This window comes from Suncus etruscus, chromosome 8 (assembly GCF_024139225.1).
Source record: "Suncus etruscus isolate mSunEtr1 chromosome 8, mSunEtr1.pri.cur, whole genome shotgun sequence".
Taxonomy (NCBI): domain Eukaryota; kingdom Metazoa; phylum Chordata; class Mammalia; order Eulipotyphla; family Soricidae; genus Suncus; species Suncus etruscus.
Window position 1 is genome coordinate 78,830,240 of NC_064855.1, and position 19,723 is coordinate 78,849,962.

Here is a 19,723-nt window from a genome sequence, read left to right on the forward strand (position 1 = left end):
TTTTCATTATTTATTAAGTTACTTGTTTAGTCTATAATGTGCATCATCAGTTAAATGTACAGTCTTTGTTTTTATTCTAGAAGAATTGAAATAAATTTCCACACTAATCAAGGCTAATTAGTTTTTATTCTATATCCATGGTCATTCATATATAGTTTAGGAAACTTAGTTACTCCTCAAATGTGTGATTTATTTATATTCCTTGACCATCTAAAATATCAGTAATCCTAATGAGAAAAATTTAGGAAAATTAATTCCTAAACACAGCGTATTTGACTTCTCAAATCAGTTCACACCAAATAAGGAGATTTTATATTACACTTATTTTAGAAGCTGATTTTTTTCTTTTATTCTTTTTTTTATTGGGGTCACCTATAGCAGTCCTGGGCTGTATAACTGGGTCCCTGCTTGAGAAGCTTGGCCATGTTGTGGGCCTGTTGCTTTGTTGTTTGAACCTTGAAGCAGGGCTCTGTTAGATCTCCAGGCCCCCATACTAGTTCTGGGTAGGCAAAATTTATTTCAGGGTCAAAGCTAGTTCTATGTATAGTGTTAGTGAAGTGGGTCTAATACATAATGGATAGTCATCAAGAGGAAACTGCTGTTTTTATTTTCTGATAATTTTTAGGACAAATGCAATACAGGCTTTAAGTTAAAAATGTTCATATTTTTTCTGTTTATAATTAGTACGATTCTTGCTTCCTTGAATCTTTATTTCTAGATAATGAACTGTGCCAGCAGAAACTGAATGTGACAATTTGTCTTCTCCAAAGGAAAAAAATAATATGGTTATAGTGGGTTTTAAAGTTGTTTGTGTTAATAAAAAGATCTTAGGAAAAGATCATTTTTAGAGACTATTTTCTATGTAAGTGATCTTGACTAGTGTTTTAAACCTTAAAAAATGTTTTAGTCACCATAAATGGGCTGCTTGACTGCATATATATTTAGAAAATAATCTTTTTTTAATTTCAAAGATATTTAAAGCCTATTAGAATGATTTTTCCAACTTTTCTGATTCTGCTGAAAAATATTTTTTTTCCAGACACAGTCTGTGTCTCGTTTTGTTGTTATTCATGAACTTTATAGTTCTTTCTTGTTTCAAGCATTTTACCTAATATTTTTTTGTCCTAAGGGTATTTGGAAATATGGGAAGACTGATTTGTTAGTCACAGTAACTAGGAATGCGTGGGGAGAGGATACTTTGGCATTTAGTGCCACGAGGTTAAAAAAGCTAATTTTCCTGCAATGCTGAATGAGCCTCATCCAATATGTCAATTGTACCTTCCTTGAGAAATCTTGTGAGCTTAATGTCTGACAAAAGAAGAAAGACATGTATGCCAAAGGTCAGTTAATATATCTAATGTTATATAAGCTTGTGTAAAACAACCAAGGAAGAAAGTAAAAATGACATGGCACATTTTGGATAGTTTGTATAATAAGATTATAAAATATATGTTGCTATGTGAAATACTGCAACTAAATTATCTTTCAATATTTATTCACCATGTTGTTGCTTTTGTTTTAAAGTTAGACATTAATTGACAACATAAACCATAGTCATATTTTTTGTCTTTTTTTCTCTGTGTTCTCATCTAGCATCTGCCTTAATTACTTTGGTAATTTTAATTTCAAGAAAACTTTTAATTCTTTTCTGTAGGTGATATTTAATTCAAACACTTAACAATTTCAGAGCCAGAAAATTTGGGGGGAAGACTCATTTACAAAGACAAGATCCATGTAACCACGATAACTCTATTTTTCCAAATTTAGAAAGTAGTTGAGCAAGGTTTGACTTAACAGCTTCTTAACTAGCAGTTTATATTTAAGTAATATATTGAGGAATGGATGCATAGAATTGCATATCTATATGTGCTATATATTATGCACATATATTTATAGTTATAAGAATTCTAACATTTTATGCAAAATGACTTTTTAGTCTCCCTTCATTTTTTTATGGTCCATTCACATCTTTGCTTTATTATATTAATGTGACTGACCGCAGGGGACTACATTCTAAATACAGGACTCTAAGGAAGCAGGTATTAAGAAAATAAGGAAGCTGAAGAGATACTCCAAGGATAGTTAACATGCTTGTACTTGGCCTGCCCACAGTTAAATTTTCAGCACTCCATATCATTCCTGGAGCAACATCAGGAGTGTTTTCTAACATAGAGCTTGAAATAAGCTCTGAATACTGCCAGGTGTGACCCAATCCCCCCCATAAAGGTTGGAAATACATGAAAAATATTAATGCTTCAATAATTTTGTCAGTCCTTTAATAGTTATATTAATATTTATGCATTTAAATATAATTGTTAACAATTTTAATATCTCTCATATATTTTACTTTTCAGAACCTAAATCACAACAGCAACAGCTTCATCAGGGACAACACAGACTATCAAATACTGAACAAAATGGAATAAAAGATAATCAACCTAGATATCTTCCTAGAAATGATACCAGGCAGCCAAGAAATGAGAAACCTCCTCGTTTTCAAAGAGACGTCCAAAATTCAAAGTCAGTTTTAGAAAGTGGTGGATTATCTAGAAGCAGAGGTTCTGAAAGACCAAGTACTTCTTCAGGATCTGATGTGTGGACTGAGGAGAGAATCAAGTGTGATAGACCATACTCTAGATATGATAGAACTAAAGAAACGTCATACCCTTTAACTTCTCAGCACAATGATGGTGCTTTTAAAAAAAGGGATAACTCTATGCAAAACAGATTAGGAAAAGTTTCATCCTACACAGAAGCAAAAGAAATTCCTCTTACTCAAGAATCTATAGATTGTAATCATCAAAAACGTGGGAGAAAAGAAAACTATACAGCAAATCCTGATCACTTTTATGACAGAAAACCACGAACAATAAGTAATGAAACTTTCAGTGGTGTAAAAATTGAAAAACATTTTAATGTAAATACTGATTACCAAAATCCTGTCCAAACAAATAGCTTTATTAGTGTTATGAATGGAGAGTCAGAAATGACACTGAAGGGAAGACAAGTAGGGCCTATTAAACCAGCAGGACCCTTGACAGCTGCATCCTATGATGAGAAAATATTTTATAACAGTGGACCCAAGAGAAGATCTGGGCCAATTAAGCCAGAAAAAGTACTAGATACCTCTCTTCCTATGGAGTTTGCAAAATTGTGGAAACCTGGAGATGAATGTTTTGCTCTTTATTGGGAAGACAACAAGGTAAGCATGCTATACGAATATTACATAATGATGTTATAAAATACAACATTTTAGTGAAGCTATATGCTTTAAGAATGTAAGTTTTATTTCATATTATACATATTTGCAATCTTTGAACATTTATGCTTATAAAAAAGAATGAAATGTTTATAAAATATATTATAAATATTTATATAAAATATTTATATATTATAAAATATATGTTTATAAAAATAAAATGTTTATAAAAAAGAATGAAAATTAACTTGGAAAGAATGTCTAGGGAGATCAGTTTTATTTTATTGTCAAAAAATATTTCAAGATTTGGTTAGGTTTTTAGTTTAAGGAAAATTGATTGATTTTCATTACCAACTGAACTAGTAATGTTTACTATTCTTTTCAGTAAAATTATATTGCTTCACAAGGAAGAAATTCAGTTGAATCACAAAAAGTTAATCTATTCATATTTAGACTTAAAAATATATACATTGACTTATTTTTTCAGAGTTTGACTATTATGCTAATGTTCGCTCTTTAATTATTAATTGACCTATGATGGAAGCATTTCTTCCAGGTAGGGCTGGGGCATCGACACATCTGGCAGTGGTCTCGAGCTATTCCTGGCTCTTGGCAGTCTCTGTCAGAACTACTTGGATGATCAAGTTTTGAGAAGAATCAAACTACAGTAGCCTACTTGCATGCCTTAGCTCTGTTACTATGGCTCTAGTTCTAATGTAAATATTCTCCAGTTTTACATTATATACTAACTAAAATAAAAGGGAAAAAGGTAAGAAAAGCCAAAATAAATGAAGTAAAGCAGACATATGATGGCTCAAATAAAAGAATTTTTTGGGGCCGGCAAGGTGGTGCTAGAGGTAAGGTGTCTGCCTTGCAAACTCTAGCCAAGGAAGGACCGCGGTTCGATCCCCCGACGTCCCATATGGTTCCCCCAAGCCAGGGTCAATTTCTGAGTGCTAATTCAGGGGCAGTTTCTGAGTGCTTAGCCAGGAGTAACCCCTGAGCATCAAACAGATGTGGCCCGAAAAACAAAAAAAAAAAAAGAATTTTCTGAAAGGAAAAAGATTACAGAGAAAAGAAGACAGAAGGAACCTTAGAGAAAAGGGTCTTTCTTACTTTTGCCCTACATAATTTACCAACTACTTTTACTCTTGAGGGCATGGTTCAAACATGGTTCAGACTTTCTTCTAGAATATTTTTTTCACTTGCCCTATATAATATTGTCTTTCTAATCAATTTTAAGAATTCACACAATTTGAAAGCAGGGCTATGCTGTCTAGTTTTTCTGTGCAGCCCTGCTCATCACTTAGTATTAATAATTTTATACATGTTTGTCTGTTAATTAGTTCTAGAGGAAAAAGTTATATAGGGAGACAGACTGGTTAGGCGGCTGGGGAGATCTGAAAGATAAAATAAGTGCGAAGAAGTTAGTGTGACTTATATTCTCTTCCTCTCCCCCCCTCTCCTCCCCCTCCCTCTCCCTTCCTTTTCATTTCCCCCTCCCTCTCTCTCTCACTCTCCCTCTCCTCTCTTCCCTCTCACCTTCACCCAACTACTATTCTATTAGAAAGATTTGGAAAGCAAACACAGGTGTTTTTGCTTTCAGACTTACTTTTCCAATTCAGATTGCTTACTCACTGTTTTTATTTTCATTTTATGGGCCACACCTGATGAAGTTTGGGGGCCCGTAAGAAATCCTGGGAAATGAACTTGGTTGGCTGCTAGCAAGTCAAGTCCCCTAACTGCTGTATATCTGTCCCCCAATACAGGATGTTTGATTTGGGTATACTGGAGATTGTTTTCTCTTTTGTATCACCCTCATGGTATTGATCAGTGTTGCTTTATAAAGCTAACTTTAGAGTGGCGACTGGTATTAGATACTGGTGTGGAAGGTTGAATAAGTGAAATGGGAAAAGACTATTAATGCTCAGTGAGGTTATTGATGATGTCATGAATGTAAGTAAGTAATTGAAGTTCAAGCTCAGTAATAGTTTGAAAATTTTTGTAAATAATTTGGGATTCTCATTGACATGCTACAGGTTTAATGTGATAGCAATAAAAGCAAAACTAATACCAACAAAATAAAAACTATAAGATGAGTCATTGATAGCATCAAACACTTCCTAGAACCTCTTAAATATTTCTTCTGCATCCTATAAAACTATGATATGTTTAATAATTTAAGAAGTCAGAAACAAAACAGAATAATAAAATATCTTTAGATAACCAGATATTAGACATAGCAGCCCAGCATTCTAATGAATTTGAATATTTTGCAAATTATATTTGAGTTGCTCCCCTCAGGTGCTTGAAATATATAAGGTGAAGATTCTGGCTGTGCTACCCAAATTACCCAAGTTTCTTCAAATAACTAATGATATTGTCAATAAAAAGCTTTGCTTTGAAGTGTAATTATCTTTCAAAATCAATAACTCATTTATTGCCTCTCTTGAATAAATTCAAGATATGCCATGTATCTTCTGAAAGACAGTTCTTAGCAATGCCCAAATGTATTTCTATTCTAGAATAACCTTAGAATAATGGGGTAAGATTAGAAGATTAAGGTAATTTAACTGTAATAAGGCATATACTTGAGTTTAAAGTGAATGAGTATTTGCTCTCTATAGATTATACCACTAAGCTTATAAAGTAAACAATATTTACCCTTAAAAGATGTGGTCACTTGTTATCTTCTGAAGCCACCTAATTTAAGAGAGAACTTTTAAATGTCTTGTCAAGAGTATGCAACCTTTCAGTTTTGTGGCCAGATATGAGTTCAGGATTTACGAAAGGGCATTGACTATAATTGTCATTAAGGAACCATAATCTTAATTGCACTGTGATATTCTAGAGCTATTTAATTAAATTAGTATAATTTATGACTTAAAAAGTCTTTAAAATACTTTATTTAGAACTAGGAGTTGAGAATTTGAGACAGTTATCTTCCCTCTCAACTGCTGTAACTAATTTAATTCTTTCTATCCTCTCAACTAGAATGCAGCAACTTCCAAATTGACACCATTCCTTAAACCTATTTCTCTTAGGGCCAGAGAGCTAGCACAGTGGTAGGGTGTTTGCTTTGCATGTGGCTGTCCCGGGAGGGACCTGATTCAATTCCTGGCATCCCATCTGGTCACCCAGCCTGCCAGGGACAGTTTCTGAGTGCAGGAATGACCCCTGAGCACTGCTGGGAATGGCCCCCAAACCTATCAACCAATAAATAATAAAGTTTTTTTTTAAAACCCTATTCCTCTTGTTATTAGAAATGTCACCAAAACAATGGGCCAGAGGGATAGCACAGCGGTAGGGCGTTTGCCTTGCACACAGCCTATTCAGGATGGACAGTGGTTCAATTCCTGGCATCCCTTATGGTCCCCCATGCCTGCCAGGAGTAACACCTGAGCGTTACCAGGTGTGACTCAAAAACCAGAAGAAAAAAGAAACTTTTTATAGACCATGTAATAGTCTTTTAGTTAGAATCATATACCCATATTAGTAAATACAAGATATAAACATAAATTTGGATTCTCTGTCAATTGACCTTGCCTTCTTGTCCTGTCTAATTTCCTATATTTGACTTTTTCATAGAAGACACTAATTAAGAAATTTGTTTTTCCTGTGCTCATGTTTAATCTCTAACTTTTCCTGGAATACCCTACTTTGCTTTTTGCTTGACTAAGCTATCTTCGTCCTTGGATATTATATTCATTATCATCTATCGGATATGATCATGTGCTGGGAAGCTCTTCCTGAATTCTTTATTATGTTAAGCATCATATATATGCACCTTGATACAATAATTTCTATCTTATATGTAAGTTTTAAAGTATTTGTTTATCACTGTTTTACATTACAATAGAAATTAAGGGGTATAGCCTTGTGTACAGCCTATGTGTATAGCCTATGTGTATAGCCTATGTGTACATAGGATTCGTTGAATCTATGATAGCATCTTTTTTTTGTAACATAACTCATTTTTGTTTAACTTATTTACCTGTATTGACATAATAATCTTAGAAGATTTGCAATTTAAGTATAGGCCCAGACGTGAACAAAATAATTTACAGAGCACACATATGTGAACTCAGGAATTACTTCTGACACTGAGCTCAGAAATTGCTCTTGGCAGGATTGGAGGACCATTTGGGATGCTGGGATCAAATCCGGGTCCATCCCGAGATGGCTGTTTGCAAGGCAAATGCCCCACTACTGTGCTATCACTCTATTCCCCAAATCATCAGTGTTATAAAAAGTATTCAAATGCCCTTATTGAAGATTAATATTTCTCCATTAGCTCCCTCCAAATAGCAGATGCCCTTCCAGTAAGCCCCTTACATTCTTTGCAGCATATGGAATTTGTACTGATCCTCTTAGTACTGTTCTTAAATACTGCTGTAGCTCAATATGTGACCAACCTCATGTGGGTAAAATAATTTATTTTTTAGCCAGCTTGTAATTACCCATTTTTTCTTTCTTAAATATTACCCCATAATTTATTTTCTAAAAGATACTGTATTTGACATTTGCTAAAAGAGATCTTAAAAGTTCTAATCTTACAAGAAAAAGTGTAACTGCTGATAGGCGTTAAACTTCCTACTATAATTACTTTTTTTAATAAATTGTCATTTATTATCTGCAGTCTCATCATATACTGCCCTTTGTATACCCTTTTGCCATTTAAAATTCTTTATTCCCCTTAGTTTTACCGAGCAGAAGTTGAAGCTCTCCATTCTTCAGGTATGACAGCAGTTGTTAAATTCATCGATTATGGAAACTACGAAGAAGTGCTATTGAGCAACATCAGGCCCATTCAAACAGAGCCATGGGTACGTGATTCTATACAAAGACATAAGCCATTTTGAAGACAGTTCATAGCTTTAAAAGATTAGTCAGATTCATACAGAATTTGCAAGTGAAGTATATTAAATATGCTTTTAATTGGCTATCCCTAAAGTAAGATTTAATCTAATAATTACACGGAATTAAAATAAGAATAAATGTATTAAAATTAATTTTGTGTATAATGAGGTTATATGTTAATATATGTGTTATATTAAATAGATGTCCTTATTTACATGTTTGCCCTACATTTGTTTGTATAAAATGGTTTTTAATACAGATTTTGTTCTTTTCTGGTTTGTTACTGTAAATTTGATTTGTGTCTAGAAGGTGTCAAAGTAAAATTCCTATTGAATACATGTACATTCTTATTTCTTTAGTCACAGGTTTAGAAAATACTTTAAATTATATATGAATGCATCCTGCTTTTATTACATATATCTAAATGCGTATAGTAGCTATATAATATTTCCATTTATGTGTTTGATTACGTTGTTGCCAAATGTTATGTCAAAACTGCGTGATAATTTTTATGATATAATTCAAAATGTATTTGTCTCATGAAATTTATTTTATATTTTTATGGGACTGTATATAGGTTTCAACTTCAACTGAGCAAAAAATAAAAAAGAGGATAAGCCATATTAAAATTAGTTTCATAAAGTTAAATCTTTTTCTTTCAAGTTTGTGGATTTTTTTTAAAAAAACTTTTATTTGGAAGGTTAGTTTTCTAAAATCTGAAGATATATTACAAAATTGTATTACCCAGGGGCTGGAGTTATAACACAGTGGCAGGGCATTTGCCTTGCACGCGGCCGATCCCGGCAGACTGAGGTTCTATTCTCGGCATCCCATAATGTCCCCCAAGCCTGCTAGAAGTGATTTCTGAGTTCAGTAACCCATGAGCACCGCCAGATGTGGCACAAAAACAAAAACAAAATTGTATTATTCAGTCAGTATTCTTGCTCTTTTTCTCATGAGCTGCTTTATTTTAGGTTCATTATTGGTCTCTCCATTTTTTTATCATCTATTTTAGAATTGTCCTCCTAATATAACCTCCTATAGGAGGATCCTATGTAGTTCCCTAATTCATTTAATTTTTACTGGAATCTACTATTGCACAAAATTTTGCAAACCTTATTTTCATAAATGTATTCCCCAAAATATAGATAACAACAAAACTCAAAATAGCACTGGACCATGGGTCTTTTTCCTTATATTTTGTTCTAGAAAAACTGTCATTTCCAGAATACTTTATAATTTCATGATTTACAATGTACTAATAGTAGTTTGTATGTATAATGTGTTCTCATTCTGATTCTTTACCTTGTAGCTGCATTTCCCTTTGCAGACTGAAATACCATCAGTCTTTTTCTTTCCTTAGAGGAACTTTTTATATAACTGTATTTTTGCTCTTATTCCAATATGATAACCATTTTTATTTTCTATTTTCTGTTTATCTTAAGTTGATTTGTCTGGTAAAAGTAACTACTCATTTTATATTTCTCTGAGTTGGATCCTGGCTTGCAATTCAGTGTGTGTTCTCTAATATTTTTATCCATTAGATTTAAAAATGGATATCTATTTTAGACTATTTGAGGTTTATAAACCCCATTTTTTTGACATTTAACAAAAGAAAAGCATTTAATAAAATGTTAATTTACTCTTCTAAAAAGATTGAATTTTTAAAATTTCTCTTTACTTTTTATGTTTCAGAATGTTCATAACTGATGAGGACATTCATCATTTCATATCATAGATTTTTTATTCAGAGACATTTTGAGTGATAATGCTTTTTTATAGTAAATAATTTTTTTACATCTTGATTGTTCTCATGCAGTAACATTGACTTTTAGGTTCATAAAATCTTGACTGAAAAACAAGTTTATCAAATGTCACATCACATACAATGATGCTTTTTTCTGAATCATAACAATACTTGCATACACTTCCTGCCCATATATTTTGTGTGTGTGTGTGTGTGTGTGTGTATAATATAAATATGCTATTTTTTGACCTGTTCAGTCTTTCTGCAAGTTTAAATATATATTATATTTGCTTGAAACATTTTGAAGGAAATTTGGAACCTGAAATATTTTGTTGGAAGGAATCAGGAAATTAATTTCTATTTATAGATAATCATTGAGTATTGATAGTTTATGATTTTGCATAAGTTATATAGCAAATGGTTTGGATCATGAACATAATTATTTATTGATAATGTTGAAAAGGCTTTATCATTTCTATATATGCATGAATTATAGACTATTTTAGAGACAGCTTCTTCTTGATACATAAAAACTATCAACTTAACATGTCTTTGTTTATCTCTCAAACTTTTAAAGTATATCTGTGTATGTATGTATAAAAAGCTTTGTAGAAAATTGCTTTATCCATACTTTTAACAGAGTTAATTTGCTTAGCCTCTGAGAGTATCTAATAAGTATATTTTTCTTTTTGAACTGAAGAATTGTAACAATTTTTAATAAAATTTACAAAATTATCAAAATGAAAACATTGATTCTACCAATAAAAAAGTAATTTTTATTGGCAAATTATAGTGGAAAATTAAAAGGCTGCAAAAATACAACAAAATTGTTAGAAGCCTTAGCACTATTACTCTGTGCAGTGGGAAATTTTTTTGTCTTTCATTACACATATACATTGTTGTTTCTAATTATGAATTTTTGTTTCTTAAAGTTAATTTTTACTATTGCGCACAATTTTGGAGACCATATTTTTTTAAATGTAGCATTGATCATTTATTATTTTCAATAGTTACTGGAAAAATATTTCAAATTATTTTTCAAATGGCTTGCATAAAAACCAATGCATTGATTGAAATCACTGCTCATAGTGTCTCTTAAACATGTAAGAATACATAAATAAATAAGTGTGAAATATTGACACTAGGATATTAATAGCCATATGAAAAATTAAAATAAAATCACATTAATAGTTTAAGTTTGATACTTTTTTCACAAGGCTCATGAATTATTCCTCATAACTCATATCTGTAGAACAATGAACTGTTTCCTCAATCTGTCAGAATATTCTTTTTTATATTTGGAACATATTTAGCAATGATAGTTTAGGAAACTAAAACATAATATGATTATGATTTTGTCATATTTCCTTCAGAATTATTTATTAAGCATGTTAGTAAGCTTTCCTTAATTTTTTGAACTAGCTAGATTTCATCTGGTTCCTTTAGTTATCATAAAATATTTTCTGAATTTGAATGTCTATTATTGTGAACTTATTTATGACATAAGTTTGCAACTTATTCTTAACTGAATAAACTAAGTTGCTTTCAATGTTTGTAAAATTTTCCTTATTTTATCAAAGTATGTGAATCATTTATGGAATTTCATTATTTGTAAGATTAAGTTGGGAGAACCTTATATTATTTTTTTATTCTAACCACTGTATTAAAAGGTATTAGGGTAAAAAACTTGCTCATGTTCACTGCATATCCTTTCCAAATTCGTTCTTTTTGGTTCTAAAAATGAGTACCAATCAATCAGTAAAACAATGCAGCAATTTAAAATAACTGTAAAAGACTAGGACAGCTGCTCAGACAGATATTTTTGTTTGTTTTTGTTTAGGGCTATACCTGCTCATTCTCAAGGCTTATTCCTTTCTCTGATCTCAGGGTTCACTTCGAGCAGCACTTTCCAAATCATATGTGGCTTTGGGGATAAATCAGGGGTCAGCAGCGAACAAGGCAAGCACCCTGCCCACTGGACTATCACAATTTGAAAGATAAATACTTTTTATGATGCATTTGCCTCTGGATTGCTTTTCTCAACCTGTAAAGATAATTATTAAATTCTAATTTTCCAAGATGCTTGTGGTCGGGATTCTGTTGAGACCTAATGAAAAATAATTTAGAAAATATTTAGAAAAATAATTTAGAATGGTTTCTAAACTTTTAAAAAGTTTTTAGAAGTTTGTAATATTTGCATTATATTGGGAGGTGATCAATAATCAACTTGTGTTCTGTTTACATGATACTTCAAAGACCTTATATCATCTTGGACAGTCTGGAAAGTAGCAGATGAATCATCTTTTAGATTATAAAATTACCTTAAGAATTTTTCTGTATTGTTCATTTATTTAATAATATTAATTGCACATTTGTTTCAGGTGACACAACACACACACAAAGTTTTGAGAAAGTTGTAGCAGTAGTAAATACATGAAACGACTAAAGGTTTCATGAAAGTATGTTACCTCTTAAAATTTTTTACTTCCTTGTTTTTTGGACCACACCTAACAGAGTTAACTCCTGGTTCTGTGCTTAGGGATCACTCCTGGCAGTGGTTGAGATCCAGGTTTAGAAGATTGAATTAGTGTCAGCTTTGTGCACAACAAACACCTTAACTCCTATACTATCTGATTTACTTCTTGGAGCTTTAAAACAAGGTTTTGGGGAAGAAAATCCTGTTAACTCGGGTCTTTTTTTGGGGGGGGGTGGTCACACCCTATGACACTCAGGGGTTACTCCTTGCTCAACAAATGCTCCTGGCTCAGGAGACATATGGAACACAGGGAGATCAAACCACGGTCCATCCTAGGTCAGCTGTGTGCAAGGAAAACACCCTACTGCTGAGCCACCAATCAGGTCTTTTAATCTTAGTTTGAAAATAAAATTAATATGGCTGGACAAAAGATAATTTAAAGAATTTTATTTTCTTAAATATTTTTTTATGCAAGAGGATCATATGTAGCAGTGCTCAGGGACATTTCCCAGCATGGTTCTCAAGATCCATTCCTTGAAATCCTTGAGGAACCATATTGTTAAGAATTGAACCCAGGTCTCACATAGGCATGGCCTGTCCTCTGCCCTATTAGCTATTTCCCCAATCTTATTACTTTTTAAAATCTATTTCAAAGTAAGATCTATTTTTGGAAATGTTTGTTACCCCCACCCCCATTGTACATCATTTACAGTTCTGTTAGTGACAGGATTTCATTCATACAAACTTCCATTACCCGTCTTCCCTGAAGTCTCTAATTTTCCTTCACCATTACCAGGGTCCCTTCCTCATGCTCCCAAGCCACACCATCTCCCTACCATGACAAGCTCTTTTTATAAAGTATTATAATAATAATTATATATTTTATAATCTTAACATACTTAAAGCTATTTTTAAGTTTTACTTTTCAAGAACTTTGTATAAAATTTCTTTTATAATGACATCCTAGAAAGCACATTGAAAAGTTTTTCAATTTTAAATAAAATTAATAAAAAAGTCCATAAATTATTCTATAGTTAAAATGTTAAATGGAAACATATAATAGAGAATAATTCCTAATGTATTTAATAACTAAGGATAATGAGAGTTGCAATATTTAAATTAATGAGTTAAAATGGATCCTAAATATATTAGAACAAGGTTATTTTAGTAGTTTCAATGACATAGTGATAAAGTTAAGCTATATCTTAATTTGTATTTGATATCAAAAGATCACTATAGGTATTAAAAAGAAGATAATTGTTATAAAAACCATTAACTTCAAAGAAATTAAAATTATGTGTGAAGATTCTCCCAATTAGTATTCAGTAAAAAGTGAAAACACCTATCTGATCATAGTCCAGCGATTATTTTAATTCTAGCTGATAAAGCCCTAAATAAATTAGTATGAATAATTTTTCTTTCTAAGTTCTTTCATAAAAATAAAACTATTAAAGTTACTAAAATATATTTTCTTCCACCATATATATTTGGGAAACATTCTTTTATAGGATTGTTATATGAGTAGTACAAATACATGACATAGAATAAGCAGACTAAACATAGAATAATCAAAATGTATTAAATGTAATCAAAATGAGAGTGAAGCTAATTTAACTACACTTAAGAACATAATTTTTAAATTATAAGTGATGTAATTAGAGATCTCCACACAATAACTTTTTTTTTTCTGGTTTTTTGGGCCACACCCATTTGATGCTCATGGGTTATTACTGGCTATGCTCTCAGAAATTGCCCTTGGCTTGGAGGGACCATATGGGACGCCGGGAGATCAAACCGCGGTCCTTCCTTGGCTAGGGCTTGCAAGGCAGACACCTTACCTCTAGCGCCACCTCACCAGCCCCAACTTTACATTTTTTAAAAAAAATTAGTTATATATGAAGCTTTTTTTATTCATCTGTTACCGAGCCTTTTTTATCACTCCCATTGGAGATTGTAGATTATATCAAAAGACTTTTTTGTACTGGAGATAAAAAGCAGTTGGGGTGATGATACGTTCATAAATACACAGATATGTCATCTTAAATAATGTTCAGATATTTCCACTGGAGCTCGAGTTTAGTTTGAAACTACTAATAGATTATTAAAAAATCTTGAAATTTAGTTTTTTTTGACTATATTTTAATACAATTATCCCATTTAACTTAATACCCAGAGGTAATATGCTGTTTTAAGAACCTGTATAAACTACTGTTTGAATTTTTATATATTGTATTCTATTCAAGGAATTGCATATAAAAAATCTTGAAAAGATTTATGGTTAATTCAAGTTCATATTTATTAACCAATGAAATTGCAGATTGTTTCTTTTTAGAAAGAAAAATAGTTTAAATAGCCCCCAAATTGAAATAACAGAATGAATATTACTTAAACTGTGTTCTAACTACTCAGTGTTACTCTGTGTTATTTATTTCTCTGCAATTTATAAAACTATCCTAGACCTCAAAAAAAATTTTGGTAACAATTGTTATATTATTTTGGGTTTGTGACCATACCTGGATATGCTCAGGGTTTACTCTTGGCATTGTGCTCAGGGATTACTCCCAACAGTGCTCAGGAGACCATTATGTGGTGCTGGAGATTGAACCCAGGTTGGACACATACAAAGCAGGTGACTTACCTTCAGTATTATCTCTCCAGTTCTTAATAATTTTTAAGCCTATCTTCTTTAGTGCAACCTAAAAGCTGAATTTATGAATAATATTATTAATTAAGAAGCAAATCAGTTCTTTAGATTTATGTGCTGAACATCATAGACTATTTTTTTTCCTACAAAGTAGTTTTAAGAAACATATTAAGCAAAATACATAGTCAAAAGGCCAGGATTGTCAGGTGAACTTATTTTTTCTTTTGACACTTATTTTAATTCACTAAAACAGGTTACTTCTCTTCAAATGTATATATATATATATATATATATATATATATATATATATATTTTTTTTTTTCTTTTTAGTGATTCTGCTTATGAGAACCTCAAAAATTTTGTTGAGTTTATCAAAAGGCTTGCTATTAGATAAGTTGCTCAGGAAATAAAGTAGTAAAGTAAATATAACTAAGGAGTTTTGTTTTATTTATTTGTTTCCAGAGGGGTTGCTCTTGTATTGGGCATGTGCATTGACTCAACATTGCTATCAGTATAATATAAAGGTTTTTATCTGAAAAATCTAAATGGGTACACTTCTTGATTTAAAAAAACAAAACAAAAGCGTTGAATTTTAAGTTTGTAGTGGCTATCAAAGACACTAACTCTCCTCTTTACTTTTAAATGCTGAAATATAATGTTGCCTATTTCACTATAATTCCTTTTAAAATAATACTTCCACTGTGTATCTTTCCTCTGAAGTCAGCAGATATGAACCTGTATCTCCACATAATACTACATTTTATATTGTTACAATTGTCCTCTTGCTTAAAGGTAAATCTATGCGTTCATTCTATTTCCAAAATATCATTGATTGTTGTAATTTAATTTTTCAGACTTAATTTTCCTTTGCGCCTCTACTGATCTTAATGCATATCAACTATTCTTCCTGCCAATCCTCATTTCTTAAACTTTACTACATCTTAAACTTTACTACATTTATATTTACTACTATATATATATATATTACTATATTTACTACACCTGTGCTGTTTATTTTAGAATTATGTGCAATAGGCTTCCCTATCACAAAAATTGAGGCTGATTTTTTCCTTATGAGTATTGCCCTGGTGTCTAGAAATCCAGTTCAATTAAACTTTGGAATTACTCACAAAGTTTTATACATTGGCTTGAAATTTTAGTGTCCTATTAATAGGTGAGACCTCCATAAGGGCAAGGAGGTACTTTTAGTAATTATATTTGATTTACTTAAAAAATATAATTTGCTAGAAATAAATATAAGGAGGAAACTAAGCAGTTTTAGAGTATCATAAAACAAAAGTCATTTCTTGTCATATCCTATCACATCAAAGAACTTGTTTTTGAAAAACAAACTCTTCTTCAGATTGTCAGATATTTAAAAAATTATCTATTTTTATAAATTATTGCTTTTGATTATACAATTAAAGAGACTAATAATAAAGGACAATTTTTTTCTCAAAAATATTTAATATTCTTTACAATTCTATTCTATATATAGACAAAATATATTACTAAAATTTATATCATTTCTGTGTACAGATGTCATTAGTAATTGTAAAACAATTTTATGCATTATATAAAAAACAAAATTAATAATTTAATTGTAATTATTTTACAAATTATTGGTATTTTATTTTTAATGTAAATTTAATTCTGAAAACATGTATTTTAAAAACTATTTTAGAAACTGACATCATAAAGACTTCTGATAGCTTTTTGGTAGTGCAATTATTTTTCTATAATATTTGTGTGATCACATTATTTACATTTTCCAACAGTAAGGTTTTTATCATTTTCTTGGTTTACATATACGTTAATTTCCTAGCATAATAAAGGAAAATATAAATACACTGTTTTGTTCAGCTGTTATTGGTTACTAAGTGAGAACAAAGTTTCAAAGCAAGTTAATTCTTTCATTAGAACTTTTAGGCAATTTTACATGAAGAAGACTCTTGAAAGGCTAAGAAAATGTTGCTTTAACATTTTCATTGTTCTTTTACTAGTAGATTGTTGTATTCTGATAATCTTACATTAGTACTATTTTAATTGGATAAAAGCTTCTAAAAGCTCTTAGAAAACAACAACATATATTTAACTATTCTTCTGCTCTTATTCCCACTAGCACTTATTACATTATATGAATTGATATTCTTATACCTACTTCCATAGTTTTTTTGAAAGAGTTGGATGGGGAAATAAATACTATTTTAAGCAGCATGTCTTTTCTGGGGATTTATAATTAAAATCAAGGCATAAAATGTGATTGGATAATGCTAGTGAAAGGTCAAAGGCTTCTATGAAATAATAGTTGGTATAAGGTCTAAATATCTCTTTTAGAGTTGAATCAGAATTTTAAGTATTTAAAAGTTTAAGTGAGTCCTTGATAGCTGATAGTAGAAGTCAGTAAATTATTTGTTGAATGATTGGTAGAGTCTAAGGAGTCACTTTCAAAACTTAAGGATAGCTCTTCAGATATCAAACAGTAGTATACCAGTTTAATATGAATTTTTTTCTGTATTCTTTTAATATTTTGTGACAAAATAACTTTAGAAAATAAATTTGCTTTATATTTTCAAAGGGTTAAAAAAGTATGAGAAGCAAAATGTTGTATTTATTACTCTGTAAACATCATAAAATCTATTAGGTTTCCTTCAGCCTGACAGAGTTCCAGTCTGAGAACCATTATTGATGTGGTGCTTGTGATAAAGGAGGTAATGTGAGGAAAGTTAAAATGGGAAAGGCCAATTTGAATTTTCAAAAGTATCAACTTCTTTGACTACTCTTTTTTTGATATTTTTATCTTGCCTGAGATAAATACTAAATTTTTCTCGGATCTTGTAATTAGCAAAATAAAGTCAACTTTTTCTTTGTTAACAAAGAAATAATTATATACAAAGCAAGATACTAGCAATTAATTTATGTTTCTACATGATTTAAATTTTAAAATTTAGGGAATTATTTAAATGTTGGTAACCACTTTTGGTCTTGTTTAATGAATAATTTAGAAAAATATGACAAGTATTTTAAATTAAAAAACAATGTAGAAAAATGTATGTATTATATTTTTCTTATAAAAATAGATAATTGCTCATACAAGTATTCCTATTAATGAAAATTTTTTAATTATTTTACCGCTATCCCAAAGATTGTTAAACTTAATTTGAGTTTAAACTGTGGAATTGAAATCTAAAAGCCAAAGGAAAAAAGGAAAACTTCAGAAGTTTACAAGTTCTTACTAGATGTTTTTTAAAAATCCCTTTTAGGTAAATTTATTTTTTTCTCATTTTTTCTCCCTTTCTATTCCTTACACTATTCTTTTTCGTCTTCTTTGAACTCTTTTACGTTTGTTTTATATCTGAGTGTTTGCCTTTATATTCATCTTGAAGCTCTCCGGTGACTTTTACCCAGTGGGTCCTATATGTTTCATCCTAGTCAAGACTGGTGTTCAAACAAAGCCTGGTTAAATACAGCATCTTTTTAACTTGAGAAGTTCTCTTGAGGCACAAATAAGTTGATATCCTTATTTGATCTTTTGTATACCTTTGTAGAACTAATACTCAATTTTGCCCTACTGATAGGTCTCATAATTGGAAAGACTATTCAGGACTAAGAAGTAATGGTGTTGAATATAAACACTAAGAAGTGATTAAATGTTGATTATATGCCAGTCCATTTAAATTGTGTTCTCATACTAGGAAATTATCATAATAAAATACATTTTCTCATTGAATATGTTTAAAGCTTATTAAAAATATAAGTACTAAAAATTAGAAAGCTTATAATTTCTGAGGAAAATTAAAGAATAATTTAAGAATCTACAGATAAAACATTTTATAGAAAATAGTTAAATAAGCCTCAAAACAATTTACAAACGGATGTGTACATCTCAAGATGTTGCGTACATTTTGTGCTATTTAAAGTATTTAAAATTAAATCGGGAGAAGCTGAATGAATATTTTATTCATTCTAATAATTATAATTGCATTAATGAAAATAATCTCCAATGGAAGATTGCTAAACATAGAAAGCTAATGTCCATGTGTAAGTTAAAGGTAGGTTTAGTATTTTGGTTCTTAGACATTTTTTCCCATATGATTTCATAATGTTATAGTTTTTAAAGTTTGAAATTGGTAAGCAAAAGAATTTTAGTGAGTTATTTTAAATGATTTAACTGATAAAAATAGGTTCTACTTTTTGGAATGAAAAGTTCCAATAAATTTCACATAAATGGCAATATCTAATGAAATATACTTGTATTTGTTTACTATTCTTGGACCCAAAACTAAGACACACTTTCAGATTATGTATTCTTTATTTTGAAAATTTTTGGATTGAAAGTGGTCATTTAGAAAGTTAAATGTCTACTCCAGTTGACCTTTGGAAGAAGGGGAGAGGGTAGGGTGGTCTTGGGCAAATTACTTCCACCTCCCTTTTTGCCCTGCTTCAGCTCCAGGGGAGCTGGAAATACACAGGAGGAATCAGAAGACCTGAGTCGAGTCCCGGCTCTGCCACTTACTACCTATGTGACTTTGGGTAAGTTACTTAATATCTTTGGGTCTCAGTTTCAGTACAGGGTTGTTGATAGTCTGAAGTAAGAAAGTAATGGAAATGCGCTTGGTAAATGACCAAGGTCTTAGTAACATACATTTTTATTTCTTAACCTTCCTCCTTATTTTTCTACATTCTCGTGTCCTTGACTATCATTTCTAAGCAATGCAAAATGACTTAACTTCTTTTGCTCTTCCCTAAGTCCTCTCCATTTTGGAACTCTTACTCCTAGTCTGTATGCTTCAGTTA

At 30.9% G+C, this 19,723-nt stretch overlaps 1 protein-coding gene across 2 annotated transcripts in view; it reads left to right on the forward strand.

Moving 5' to 3' along the window:
- The window catches only part of TDRD3 (tudor domain containing 3), a 138,580-nt gene that overhangs the window by 91,550 nt on the left and 27,307 nt on the right, over nt 1-19,723 (forward strand). The window contains exons 11-13 of one of the 2 annotated variants that reach the window (XM_049778950.1): nt 2,355-3,202; nt 7,900-8,025; nt 19,374-19,459. In XM_049778950.1, the coding sequence (XP_049634907.1) occupies nt 2,355-3,202; nt 7,900-8,025; nt 19,374-19,459 (1,060 nt within the window). The remainder of the gene's footprint in view (nt 1-2,354; nt 3,203-7,899; nt 8,026-19,373; nt 19,460-19,723) is intronic. The other variant, XM_049778951.1, reaches the window with a different exon arrangement.